The sequence below is a fragment of the Corvus brachyrhynchos genome, unplaced genomic scaffold (assembly GCF_000691975.1).
Source record: "Corvus brachyrhynchos isolate BGI_N302 unplaced genomic scaffold, ASM69197v1 scaffold62, whole genome shotgun sequence".
NCBI lineage: Eukaryota > Metazoa > Chordata > Aves > Passeriformes > Corvidae > Corvus > Corvus brachyrhynchos.
Genome location: NW_008236629.1, coordinates 3,817,076 through 3,831,116, shown reverse-complemented (window position 1 = coordinate 3,831,116; position 14,041 = coordinate 3,817,076). Strand labels below are relative to the sequence as shown.

The 14,041-nt window shown below is 53.8% G+C and overlaps 1 protein-coding gene across 1 annotated transcript in view; it reads right to left on the bottom strand.

The window, feature by feature from the left end:
• Positions 1-14,041, bottom strand: part of DUSP8 (dual specificity phosphatase 8) — a gene marked incomplete at its 3' end in the record, with an annotated part of 38,377 nt that overhangs the window by 10,131 nt on the left and 14,205 nt on the right. The window contains exon 3 of the mRNA XM_008644284.2: positions 8,740-8,878. Coding sequence (XP_008642506.1) covers positions 8,740-8,878 — 139 coding nt within the window. The remainder of the gene's footprint in view (positions 1-8,739; positions 8,879-14,041) is intronic.

The window sequence follows — 14,041 nt, the reverse complement described above, 5'->3', positions numbered from 1 at the left end:
TCAGCCCGGGAGCAGCCGCCCCATCCGCCGCCGCGCTCGCTGCGCGCCCGTACCGCGCTCATAGCTAACGGGTCAGGCATGCGGCCGCATTCCTTACTCAGCACACAGACACGCAGCACAACGCCGGGCTGACATATGCTCCGCTCCCTGCTTAAAGGCGCAACCGCGATTTTCTCTCCTGCTCAAAGCCCCCCCCAGCCAGCGGCCGCGGCGGGAGATGGATCGCTGCACCACGCCGGCTTTGGCCCCGCGCAGCTAATATGGGGACGGGAACGTGGTGGGAGGAAGCTCATGCCCACACCTCATTTTAGCACCTGCCAGGGCGGTGTGCGATCAAACCCCCACAACGAAGGGGGGATGCAGCACCACCCTCCAATCCCGGCTCCCTGCTGCTCCTCGTACGGTGAAGGCACCCCCCGGCTGCACCCCCTCCCCAACAGCTGCTCCTGGCAGGACCAACCTGCATCCCCTGGGCACTGTTTAACTCTGAACCCCAGCACCAGGAAGGGCAATGCCATGATCTCAGCTTCCCAAGAGGGAAACCGAGCCACAAAAGATTAAATAACTTCTCCGGGGCTCTTTGCTGCAAGGCAGAGCTGGGAACGGGACAGGTCCCTAATGACCAGTTCATCTTGTCCCTTAATGTCTCCACTGAAAGCATCACCCAGGAGGATGCTCATCCTGGAGTGGTCCCAAACAGCTGGAGATGAATGGGTCCCAACAGCTGGCAGGAAAAGGGGCTGCTGGCACTGGGCTGCTCACACCTGTGCATGGCCATGTCAGATGGAGTTATCTGCCTTGCCCCAGCAAAGCAGGACCATAGTCTGGAGGAGATGTACCCTCTGCCAAAGCCTTCTCACGTGCAAAACTCCAGCAAGAGGGGACATGTAGGAATGGCCTTTCCTAGTCTCACTGGGGGTCTATCCATCTCTGGTGGCTTCTGAAGCAGGTGAGGAGTGATGTATTTTCTTCTTTGCATTTGTTCTGGGGGAGAAAATTACTTGTTCCCCGCTTCCCACCCGCAGGACTCCTTAATACATCTCCACACAGCTCCTTACGAGTTTATTGGTCTGAGCCCAGGCCTCCAGAAAATCATTCAGGATTATAGTAAGCGGGGGAGAGAAGGGGGGGGGCATGTATTGTGCCTTTGAAAATCTGAACCTTTATGGGCTGAAAAACCCCAGGCTGAGCCATATGTGAGTGACTTCAGTGTTTTTCCTTTGAATGACATCACATGAGATGAGGTCATTGGCATTAACTAAGTGCTGTCTCCTCCCCCCCACCCTGAGTGGAGCCAGCCTCCTAACGAGCCTTGTTGTTGTAACAAATATGGTTTGATTATTATCAGATGTGGGTCAGAGGTTGGATAAAATTCAAAGCATGCTCCAACTAGGCTGGAAGAGAGAGAAGCAGCCTTCCCCCACAAGCTATGCTCAGGAAGTGACTACCACAGCAGGTCCCCGGGGGGATCTGTGGTCCCCCACATTTGCCACCACCGTCACTAAAAGTGAGGGCGCATGATGCTGGTGGCCAGTGCCAATGCCTGCCAGGGTAGAGATCCCTCCATGTGCCACTGCCACTGTGCCAGCAGTGCTCTACCCATGCTGGTCAGTGATCCAGCTGTGACCAGCTCTGGTGGCTGTGCCTGGGGGTCTACTGGGGTGGACCTAATCGCTCTACCAGGGTCACTAGGTTATGCAGGGGCAGTGGCCAAGGAAGCATGTGGTGAATTAGGCGGTGCAATACTCAACCTGCCCCTGACCCAGAGATGCACAAACAAAACTTGCCTTTCCTCACTGACCTCTGGTTGTCCACCTCCCTCAGGCTTCCAAGAGCCCTGGGCACAAGTTATTCTGGTAATGTCAGGGTCCTTCAGGATGTGTTTGGACTGAGATTTCAGTTCAGGGCTACTCGGAGCACCAGGTGGGAAGCTGGGCATGACACCAAGTAGACCTCAATGCAGGAGGCTTACCAGTGTCCCACACCCCTCTGATCCTCAGCAAAAGACAAGCGAGCAGAGATAGCCAGCAACCCCCCTCCTCCAGCAGTGTGAAGTCCAGCCACAAGGAGATGCCACCTGCAGCCACCATTCCCCAGGCAGCATCCTCATCTCTGCTCTCTCTCCATTTTCTTTACCCTTTTGCCAGAACCAGTACAGGAGTTGGCACCTGGGGCAGGGGGCAGCTGGCAAGTAGAGAGATAAAAGGCAACGTCCATAGTGCAGAAATATATTCCATGTATTAGCTACTGCCCCTTGGCCCTTCCCCCCAGGTGCTCCTCCTGGCCAGGCTGTCACCCATCCTGCCTCCAGCCCCTGTTTAGCAGACAGGGGTGCACCACCCAGGGAGAGATGCCCAGCCTCACCAGCCTCACTTCGCTCTCATTGCCACAGCACTCACTGGAAAAACATCCACTGTAATGGGTTGGAGAGACTCATGTAATCCTCGTGCAAGAGCAGGGAGCAGGATGAGTCCCTGTTCAGCACCTACATACCCTGTCAGGACAGTGCCTATAGCCTGGCACAAGCCCAGCTGGGCAGGGCCAGAGGTTCCTCTCTCCACCCAGCTCTGGGACCTGGTAATAATTGCTAGTGACGACCTTTTGCAAGCATGCAGCACAGGCCCAGGGAAAGGGGGAGGTGGATGAGGGAAGGCAGATTTCTCAAAAGGAAGGAAGCTGTAACTGGGCAGTGGCTCCTGCCCATCAGGATCTCTTACTGGGGAAGTTGCCTTCCTCCCGCTGCCCTTCCAGAAATGAGAAATGAAATTACATAGCAGTTTTCTAAGTCATGGCAACCAGAGGACTGCTCTTCCCTAAGCCCCTTCTCCTCTGTCCCACTCTGCCTTTGACCCTTTTGCTTGCCTTTTCTGGGTCCAATGGTTAAAAACACGGCCAGAGGGGGAAGGGAAGCTCCTCAGGGTAATTATAGAATCGGGAAAACAAGTTGTCTGACGACAGCGTTGCTAAACAGGGAGGTTTAGAGCATAGGTCTGGAATACAATCAGCCTTGCACATACATGACCTGGCTTAACCCCTCCCAGGGATGCAGCCACTGGTCCCGCCGGGGCTGAAAGCCTCCCAGGCATCTCCTGGTTGTGGTTCAGGGTGAGAAGGGGGCACCTTACTCCGCCCCCATGCCTTGGACTGAGGAGACTGGGAGCACTCCCCAGGGCACCCACCAGGCTGGGTGTCAGAAGCTGGATGCCAGAACCCACTGAAGTGGGGCTAGAGGGCGAGAAAACACAGTCCTGCCCTGGCTAAAGTGGTCCCAGATGGCTTTGCTGTAGGAAAGGAAGCAACTCCTCCAGGGATGTTTTGCATGAGAGGGAGGGAGGTTAGGAGTTACTTAAAACTCCAGGATTGTAAAAATCACCAACCTTGGTCTTCCCATTTGATTTTTTAAAAAATGCCTTTCCCTCTAGGGCGGTATCAGTGTCCTACCTCCAGTCCATCGCCACAGGTAATCCCCCTGCACCTCATGACCTACAGCCTGAAGCTTGATGTAACCTCCTGCACAGTCCTTCTTACCCTTCTTCCATTCCTGATCATCATGTGGGCAATTTTAGATGAAGAACAACCTGAATCCCCATTCATTGGTTCTTCAAAACTCCCAAATCTGGGAGAAGCAAGAAATTGAGAGTCCTGCAGGAGCTCTTTTTCCTGTCTCATCCCACTCCCATACCCTCCTTATTTATACCCACACTACTGCCAGCCAAGCATCTGCTTCTTTTGGTTCATCACAGTATGCTATGGGATGGAGATGGCCACAGGTGGATAGAGGTGCTTGCAGGAGGTTCAGAGACAGACTTAAAGGAAAATCTTGTAGGTACATCTGATGGATTAATGCCAGTAGGTCCCCAAGTGCTTTTAGACATTACAGCCTGAGGGTACCTGAAATAGCCTTAATGCTTCACCTACAAGGGTACTTTCAGGCCCATGTACTGAGCAGAGGCTCTGCTGGAGTCAGGGGACAAAACCCACCAGCTAGCGCATTCTGCACATGCTATGTCCCCAGCAGACACACTCACACCCCAAACTCAACAGGTGAAATCGTGATGCTGTGCAGAGCAGGTGATGAGGAACGTGACCATCAAATCGCCAGCTGCAGTCAAGTCTTGCCTCCCCACTCCCATCAGACAGCTTGTGACTGATGAGCCCTGAGATTCGCTCACCTGGTTAGAGCACTGTGCTAATGACACCCAACACTGTGGGTTTGAAGGTTTGATCCCTGCATGCGTCATTTGCTTAAGAGTTGGACTTGATCCTTCTGGGTCCCTTCCAACTCAGAATATTCTGTGATTCTGTGACCAAAGTGTGGGTATTTGGGGTATTTTCTTTCTGAGGTTTTATTTTTTTTTCTTACATTTGGTTCGTAAAGACACCTCAGTTGTGGTTCTGGATCCTGCTAAGCTTTTATCTTCAGCGTATGCCATGATAAGCTTTGGATGTACATGCTGTCACTCCAGCCTCTGAGACTCAGACTCCAGGCAAGCCCCCTCTGCTCTGCTCTGCCTCTGCCCTGCTTTCACACCTACCTAGCTTGGCTTTTTCATTCTCTTTTTCTCCAGAACAGCCCCAGCCCAGTATGTTTCAAGAGGAGCATGCAGCAAGGGAGATGTGCAACTGGCGTGTGGCTTCTCACCAACAAGACACAAGAAAGCATTACGGAATTTTCAGCCAAGGATGAGCAAAGTCATGTTCCATTGCCCTGATGTTTAACCTCTTTTTAGGACTGTCCCTATACAGAAAAAAAAAAAAGTGTTTTTTTCTTTTCTTTTTTTTAAATTAAAATCATCTGTCTCTGAGTCCTTGTATCTAAAATAATTCCAGCCAGTGCCTTCAGTGCTGAACCCACTCATGCCTGGGCAGCCCAAGTCAGCTCCTGCATGGAAATCCCCTTTCCTTTTTTGCTGCTTCTTTCTGCCTGTGGCGAAGTCACCTGTCTTTGGTAGATTCCCCCAAAATCCCCCAAATCTCAGCCCTCACCCAGATCACTGCAGCCATGCAATTACAACTCTCTGCAGCTGTGCTGGATGGCCATGGCACCGCTGGGCTGGAGAGGACCTGGGTCATGGCCAGGCTGCTCAGTGAGGAGGATGGTGAGTGAAGGGCTGGGAGGGATTTGTCGCTGATGATATTGTTACATTCTTTCCGAATCCTGGGAGTAAACAGACGCTCCAAATTTAGAAAGAACAGGACTGGAAAATTTAAACATTCCTTGAAGAATTGGTACAAAAGCGGGGGGAGGGGGACGCTGAAGATGATCTCACATGCGCTCCCGAGCCAGATGAAAAGCTCATGACTCGAGTTCAGAAAGCAATTGAGGGGCCTGTTTCAGGTCGGAGCATGATATTGCAGCGGTAAAGCTCCCCCAGCACATGGAACCACAGCAAAAAGAGTCTCTGTCGTGCAAGGGGGGTCCCAAGCCCCCCAGCCCAGGCTGTGGGGCCACCACTGCTGGCCACACTGCCATCCTGGTTTTATCTCCAGCTGGCACATGGATTCAAGCATGGGAGAGAGAAGCCTGGTGCTCAGCCTAAGGACCAGAAGCAGGGACAGGATGGGTGACAGCATCATCTGGACCAAGGATCCCAAGCCCTCAGCTGTCACTCTTAGCCACTGAACAGGAGTAAAAGAAAATCTCTACACTGTCTGCTGCAGCTGGACAAATGGAGAGGAGCTGGTGAAGCTCAGCACCCACCAGCTCTGCACCACACACGGCTCTGGACAGGCTCCAATACCAGAGCTGGCACACCGGAGCTGTCAGGGAGCAATGGAGCCAGACTGCTGCTGCTGCTGCTTCATAAGCAGATAATGCCTCGTAATAAAAACCAAGTGGGTGATTGCAAAGGGGAAGAATTTGGGGGCGGGGGGGGGGAAAATAGAAAAGTTAAAAAAAAAAAAAAGGCAAAACAGAAAAAAAAAAAAGGCAAAAAAGCAAGGGTTTGTGCTGAAGTAAACAAAGGTTAAAGAACAGTCAGGCTCCTGCAGGAATAGCAGAGCTGGGCTGGGAGGGAGGGGGCATTACGTAATGCAGGAAAAATGTTGGCTCCATTCAGTTTTCCACCACTTCATGTGATGTCAGGAAAACCATATAAATCAACAGTCTTTCTGCTCCCACGGATGGAGGGCAGCAAGCAGCACTATTTATACTTACACAAAAAAAAAAAAAAAAAGAAAGAAGAAGAGAAGCCGATGATTTCCAAGACTGGGAATAATTGACTCAGATTCTTCCTTGCCAGCCACTGGAATCGCTGCTTCTGGGATGTTAACCCTTGAGGAGTCCCTGGCACCAGTCCTGCCACCCCCAGCTCCCCTGTCCTCACCCATCAGCCTCCATCAGCTGCTTCAAGGGTCAGAAGGTTGCTGGCCTGGAGGAGAGCAAGAACAGCCAAGCCTGGTGTTTGCACGAGATGGGGACACGGAGGCATGAACCCCAGCATCTGCCTGGGGCTGAGAGAACTGGGCAGCACACAGGGGCTGTATAGGGCTGCCACAATGAACTGGGGACCATCAGAACAGGTTCCCTGGGGTAATGGCATCCACTGAGGGACAAGCTGAGATTTCAGCAGCCCTTGCCAACCCACTGGGGTCACAAGGCACCTCCAAGGAGGACCCAAGCATTCCTTCTGAGACACCAGATGGGTTGGGGCAGGACAGGGTGCTTGACGCTGGAGTGGACAGACCAAGGGGTTAAACCCAAAAGGGCAAGGGTTCAGAATCAGGCCCGCTCACACATCCTTCCCCAGACCCCCCAAGCACTCCAGAGCTGTCTTTACACCAGCCCGTTGCTGCCCGCACCGCAGGCAGGAGGAAGCTGTGCCTGTCAGCGAGCATGCCCAGCCTCCCCTGGATGCTCTGCACAGCCATTCCAGTCATGATTTCCATGTGAAACACCGCCGCCATGACCCAGTGTTCTACATTTCGGCTCGTTTTTTCCACCTGCTGGTGGCCCGCGTTCCACATCAGGCTGAGGTCCTGCTGCGCTTTTAATCTGGGAGGCTTGAGCTTTGCTTGGTGCCTAGCACTCCTGCCTGGGGCTCTGGGCTCCTGCAGCCCAGGGAGATGGAAATGGAGGAGGTGTGTGCTCAAGTAGGGGACAGCAGGTTTGGTGGCAGGGGGTTTGGTGGTGGTAGTGCTGATGGCTGAGGGGGTGTCCATGCAGCTGGGGAGCACTGGCATGAGGCTCCCCCAGGCCTCTGCTTGCCTTAAGGCAGGAAAAGGCTCTGGGGTTTTTAGGGCCACCTCACCCAGCCCTGTCCTGGCTCCAGGAGGACTCAGGGCAGGGGGGGCGATTTGCAGCCAGCATACAGCCCTGCTCCTCACCCAGCCCTGGGAAAGTGGCAGTGGGTTAGGGGGTGCCAGGGTCACACCGCCAAGGCTATTTCCTGACCCATCCCCATGACTAAGCAGGTTCCTTCCCAGATGCAACCGAATCCACCTTTTCCTTCTCCTGCACCATACGTCAAGCTGTGCCCTTGTTTATGCCACGGTGACCTTGGAACTGCAAGCACAGCTACTGAGGCAGGCCAGGGGCTGCCACAGCAAGCTCAGGGAGGCATCCTCCAGAACTGCCCTCAGCAACCCAGGCCACAATAATTAGTTTTAATGTGATTTCATGTAGTCCCTGCTTGATTTTGTTGCTTGAAGTGGGGGGGCTTTAATCCCACTGTTTCTCTCTGCTCTCCCCATCACAATGCAGCTGCTCTAATTCAACAGCACTTACCCCTGCCTTGCAGGGGCAGGGCACGGCTCCCTGAATGCCACTTGCCCATGCTACCTTCCCCCTCACAATTACCCCTTCCCAGGGAGCATCACTCTGCGGGTGTGGCAGTTCCCTCCACCCCTCTGGTGCCCCAGGGCACAGAGGTTGGTACCCTCCACCTCAGCCGCAAAACAGTATCCAGCTGCCACAGGATGAGGACAGGCTTGAGGGTCAGAGGTGATTCCCATCTCTGTGCTTTCAGCACTGTTCAGGAGCGGGGCTGAGGGGCTGCATGGGGCAGTGCCTGCCCACCCCTCCATGGGCAGAAAGCTCAGAGGCAGACAGCCATCAGGGCAGATGCCCGGCTGTCCCAGCCAAGGGAAAGCAAAGGCAGCTTCAGCTCTCCCTTAGGCAGTTCGCTGCCTCTCTTCTCCTCTCTGCTGGGTCGGAGTTTTCCATTCATCAGCTGCCTGGCTCACTGCAGAAGGGCTGTAATTAGGGCAGCACGTGCCTCCTTCTGCCTGCACATTTGTGCCCGGAGAGCATCATCTCCAGCAGACCCTGACTCACTCAGTGATGACCCTCTGCCTCTGCCATCCTTCTTCTTTCCAGTACATCCGTGGATTTCTTCTCCTGCCCTCCCTTTAACAGCAGCAAGAGGGAGCAGAGTGACTGAACCAGGTCTGGTCCTTGGCACATTCACCAGGGATGAAGCAAGGCAGGGATGGGAGAACAAAGGGCAGCTTTTGGATGGCTAGATCCATGCCACCACAACCCCCCTGTACCCCCCTCTTTCATTCACCCTGGCTGGTGGGTGCAGCGGCAGGGAGATGGACAGTGCAAGGAACGAAGGCACGGGGATGACCCAGTGATGCCAGCATGGGCTGAGCCTCCTCAGCCTGCATGCAGGGCTGCCCTCCTCCACCACAGCCACTGGCAGCCAGGAAACAAGGTGCACATGGACAGGGATGGCCACAGCTCCGTCCAGGCTAAAGGCATGAGCGTCAGATGAAGTGGTAACCCAGGGCTCCTACCTGTGAGGATGGAGACACTGTGGAAACAGCTGTCCAACTTGCCCAGAAGGATGGAGAGGAAGCTGTCAGCAGCCAAGCCGGTCACGTCCCTCGTGCTCTGGTCGTAGACCACCACGTCCTGGTGGTCCTCTGCCTCCACCTGCAGGGGAGCGGCAAAAAACGGGCATCAGAGAAATGGGCTGAGCACTGAGGATGCTGCTGTCCACACCACCATGGGAAGCAAAGCTGAATTTAGTGGTCACACAAGCAGGAAATTCCAGCTCCACACCATTTCCACAAGCTGGTTTTGACCACCAAATGGAGAGTCCAGCCAGGCTGGGACTCTGCTCCATGGCTACAAGCAAATGTGTCAGTAGAGGTGCCCACTGGAGCAGCCCCACTGACTATGAGTACTTTTGAGCATCCTACCCAAAGTAGGGTCACTCCTCCCTATTGCCCACCCTCAGCTTGCTGTTACTTAACTGCATCCCAGAAATTGCCATGACTTCTTTCACCACCTCCTCCCCAGACAACTTTTGCACTCAGATACTCCTCCTCAGCCTGGCTGGTATCACAGAGACAGGGACACAGGGATTTGGGAGTGGCTCTGCAGGCAGGGGTGCTCCCAGCACAGCCCTTGTGCTGTGGCTGGAGCTCTTCAGGGCTCAGCCTGGAGACACCATACCTAACACAGTAACACCTCTATAGGCACTATGCCTCACCCTAAACCTGCAGATCACCCCTAAGGGCTGAAGGAGAGGGGAAGTCTCTTCTTTTGCTTGGTGGATGTTCAGGGTGATGCTCTTTCTTCCTTTTGTAATGTGTGCTGGGGCCTGCACACTGCAGGGATAAACTGGGGAGAGGGAAAGGAGCTCCTGGGCTGCTCTCACATGATTTTACATACCCCAAACAGCACCCAGCTGCCCACCCCCAGAGCCTCTGGGGCAGGTGAGATGGTGGGATAATCTGCAGGCAGGCAAATGTCTGCAGGCAGGAGTCCAGCCCCAGTGTCCAGATGACGACTGGATTGCAATGAGGGCACTCAAAGCACAGCCAGACATTCCCACACCTACCTGAAGGTCCATGCACCTTTTAAAAGAAGATAAAAATGCTCACAGAGGCACAGCTCAGCTCACCTGCTGAAGAGCTGGGTGTGTGGCATACGCCTGCCCTGAGAGTGCCTGCCCTCCCAGCCGGCGGGGTAAGGCACATCCATCACATCATGGGAGGAGGGGGAGGCAGCAGCAAGCAGGGAAGGAGGGAATGTGTGCAAGCTGCTCTCTCCTCCAGCTAGTGCTGGAGCTGCCCATTGGCCACCCCCTACCAAGCCCTCTCCAAAATGTCTTTTGGAGACCACTTGAACAAGGTACCACTCATGGACACCCGCCTCGTTTTGCTGTCTCACTGCCAAGCCCTATCTCACCACCAGAGCAGATTCTCTCAGGGCTGCTGTCGCTATTAATGCTGCTTTCACACCCTGCTGCAGGTGCTTCCCTACTCAGCAACGTGAGCACCATCCAAATAAAACTGCAGGGAGCACTGATTCAGCTGAGCTCATCACATCTCTGCACCGCAGCAGAAGGACAGCCCCGCACCAACAGAAATCCCCGTCGGGGCACCACGCGCAGCTCTGCACGAGGAAGGGGGGGCTCAAAGGACCCACCTGGCACCCCTACAGCTCAGCAGGATGACAGGAGGGATGAAAGGGCAGGACAAGAGGGAAGAGAAAAGGACATGGGAATTCTAAAATAAGACACTGAAAAATGACTGAAGCCACCTGGGATAAGCCAGATGAGGATCTACCCCAGCATCTTTTCCTCAGCCAATCCTGAAGCAGGACTTCTGTGGGAGGTCATCCAAGCACAGCTGGAGGGAAACACAGTGGCTGACAAGCCAGTTCAGAACGGGGAATCTACCAGTCCTCAGCAGCTGCCTAGCCCTTCAAGGCTCCCTAGCACATCCCAAAGACACAGTTCTCATCCTGAAGCCCCATGCCAGCAAAAACATCTCCCCCAAAAGCACAGTGAGGCAGGGACCACTCTGCAGTGGGGCAGGGGCTCATCCCATCTGCACAGTCCAGGCTGAGGAGGTTGCAGGAGAGATACTGGCTCTGGCTGAGCAGAGTTATCCCACAATAGGATTTAGTGTTCCCTCCGCACGGGAAGGCTTTGTTTGGGCCATTACTGCAGGGTTGCTGAGCGACGGCAGAGATGTGCAACACGGTTTACATCTTATTAAAGTTAGAAGGTTTCACTCAATGTAAATGCCAAACAAGTGCTGGCCTCTCATGGCCTGGCTGCAAAAAATAAATACCCAGCTTGCTGGGGTGAGGATACCTGCAGGAGGGTCCTGAGGAGCCCTCATGGAGCACACAAGGAGCCTGCACTGGCATCCCAGCTCCTCACCACAAAGGGAAATAAGACAGAGATGTTTAATCAAGCACATGGGTCTCCCATTACTCTCATACCCTCCTGAAATGCCCCATCTCTGGCCTTAAACACAGGAAGGCTAAAAGCTAACTGGGGCAGAGGAGGAGGGTAAAGCTGAAGAGATGCTCCATACTAGATTCCTGCTTCTGGCATAGGACAGGGACAGAGCTGACAACAGAGGTATCCTTCTGAGAAGCAACACTTCCATGGGGGTTGCTGTTACCCCAAGACTGCTGAAGTAACCCTAGGCGTCACTCTCCAGACAGGGTCCCCACATCCATCTAGCATGAGACAGCAGGGCCAAGATGCAGCAAGTCTTTTGCCTTCAAGGAGATGTTGAGTGGGGCTTGCAAACCCATGCATGCCTTCGAAAAGCTGCTGGCCCACTCCAGTGCTGGAGGTGCCCCAGAGCAACTCCCCAAGAACAAACCTCCTCCCTGCTAAAATCTTGGCCGGAGGGGTATGACCAGCCTGGAGCAAGGACCACCTGGCCAACAGCTCCAACCAAACCCCAGCTGAGACCATTCATTCATTGCCTTTGTGCCAAGCCTTGTGCTCCCCATCACTGTCCCCAGCTCTGGCTGGAAGTAACTCCCATATGGACATTAGCCCCCAGCACTGCGTGGTTCAACACAGCCTAGGTCCCAGCTCCGTCTCTCTCCAGCTGCCAAGCAGGGATAATGATGCTCTACAGGTGATCCAGGCTAAGATAAGAGAGAGCTATTATTATTATCCCAATTACTACTGACATCTCAGTCACGTATTGTTTCAAAACACAGTGAATCACCCCACTGAAATAACAGGGCTTCCATCAACATAAAGAGCAGCCAGGCACATGGCTCAAAAATAAGCCCCGGCTTTCCCTCAAGCAAAACAGCTGCTTGCAGAGCCAAGCTCCTAATGCAAATAAATAAATATTCCCAGCGCCTGAAGAGACCCTTGTCTTGCCTCAAAGCATGGCTACAGTTGCTCTGGAGATTGCTCCATTTCAGGAAGCGAGAAGTGGTTGAGAGGTGGACTTTCCAGAGGGATCTCGAAGAAGTAAAATTTTCAACACTTCCCTAAAGAAATGCTAGTGAAAAACCCAAGCAGGAATTTCCCACAACCTCTGCTCTCCAAACTGCACTGAGGAGATGAATTATTCCAGTTGTTATTGGAATTTTTTATTGTGAGAATTTATTATTGTCAGCACTGGGAGAAGGGTTCAAAACCAGCCAGAGCAATTATGTTGGTACCATTTTTGTGTGGAGGGAAATGACTGCAAGTGGAATTGTTGCTGCAGTTTTTCCCAGATCGGGCACCATGGGAAGATGGTCCACATCAGGGCTTGGGGAGCAGTGTCTATGCCAGCTATAGCTACCACAATTGTAGGATCATAGGCATAATTCATTGGAAAAAAGAAAGGGATTTTACATGTCTCCATTTCTTCTTTCCTCCCAAATGGTCCTTTCCTCTCCTTGCACCAAAAAAAGCCAGGAGCTGCTGTTAATCCCACAGCATCACTCCAAACTGCAGCCCACAGAAGCATTATTAATGGTACCCTTCCTTATCAGCAACGTGGAAAAGAGGAGAGTAAGCACTGGGAAAAGAAAATGATACAAATTAATCAACTCCCCCCGCCAGCACGCAAGCAGGAGGAGCGGAGTTGGCGGCCAGGTGGGGTTTGCCCAAACGCTTTGCCCTGTATCAGCCTCTGTCTCCTTCCCCAAAAGGCGAACACCACCCTTAGAATCGCCGGGGTGGGATGAGCAGGTTCAGCTCTCTTTGCTGGAGGCGAGGAGGAGTGGGTTTTTTTTTCTCCCCGCACCCCCCCTGGTCGCTGCCAGCCGCCTTTGTCTCGGCAGCCCCGGCCGGCCGGGAGCAGGAAACAGGAGGAGGGCGGGAGGCCCGTCAGGAGGAATAATGGGGCCGGACAATCGCGCTACTGATGTCACCCTTCCTGCCATCTGCTCCCCACGCCAGCCGTGCCCCCCGCCCCCCAGCCCCAGTGCGGGGAGCCAGGGGCAGAGCAGGGCTGGGGGGTGTTGACCAGAGGAGGCAGAGGAGGCAGGGAAATTACACAGGGTATCAGAGGTCTAAAGCAGATTTCAGCATCCCCTTCTGAGGATCTGTACACCCCGAGGCAGCAGATCATATTAATTTCTGGGAGCCCCAAAATACAGTCATGACACGAGTGACTGAAACGCGAGGCAGGGAGAGGGAGAAAGGGTGATAAGAGAGTTCATCACCCCAAAATACAAACACACAAGTGCATGCACAGAAAGGCCTGGACACCCTGAGCCACAGCCACCACCCCTGCTTTATGCCAGATGAGAATATGGCAATGATCCCCCCCGCCCAGCTTCCTAGGACAAGTGGCTTAACATCTCAAGGGTGTCCTAAAGCTTAATTAATTCCTGGGCTGCATGTGTTGGGGGAGCCAGCAAGCGGTGGGCATGGCAGGGGCTGTGCAGAGCAGCGGCAGTGGGGACGTGCAGCCTCCTGCCCATGGATGTGCCAGGAGGGATTTCAGCCATATCAAAAAGAAAAGCAAAAAGGAATTAAAGACGATGGCAACGCCTCTGTTCTCTTCTCCTATCATCCCTGGTTATAACCACATCCCCAGCCAGTACGTGGACCATTATGCAATGATCCAGGAGCCGGGAGAAAATGATCCTTCTATGCTCGTTCTACGGGGACAGAGCAGGGAATGTCAGGAAGGACCAGCCGGCCCCTTTGGGAGCCCACTGCTCCGTTGCAGCTGGCGAGCTGCAGGTTTGCAGGCGGATGGCATCAGCTGATGTTAACTCTTCCATGCTTCCCCCTTCCCTATCATCCTCCTCTTCTTCCTCCCCCTTGCGCATCGCTTGTTCTGCTGCTGCTGCCGCTCCACGTGAAAGCAGCCGCCGCCAAGA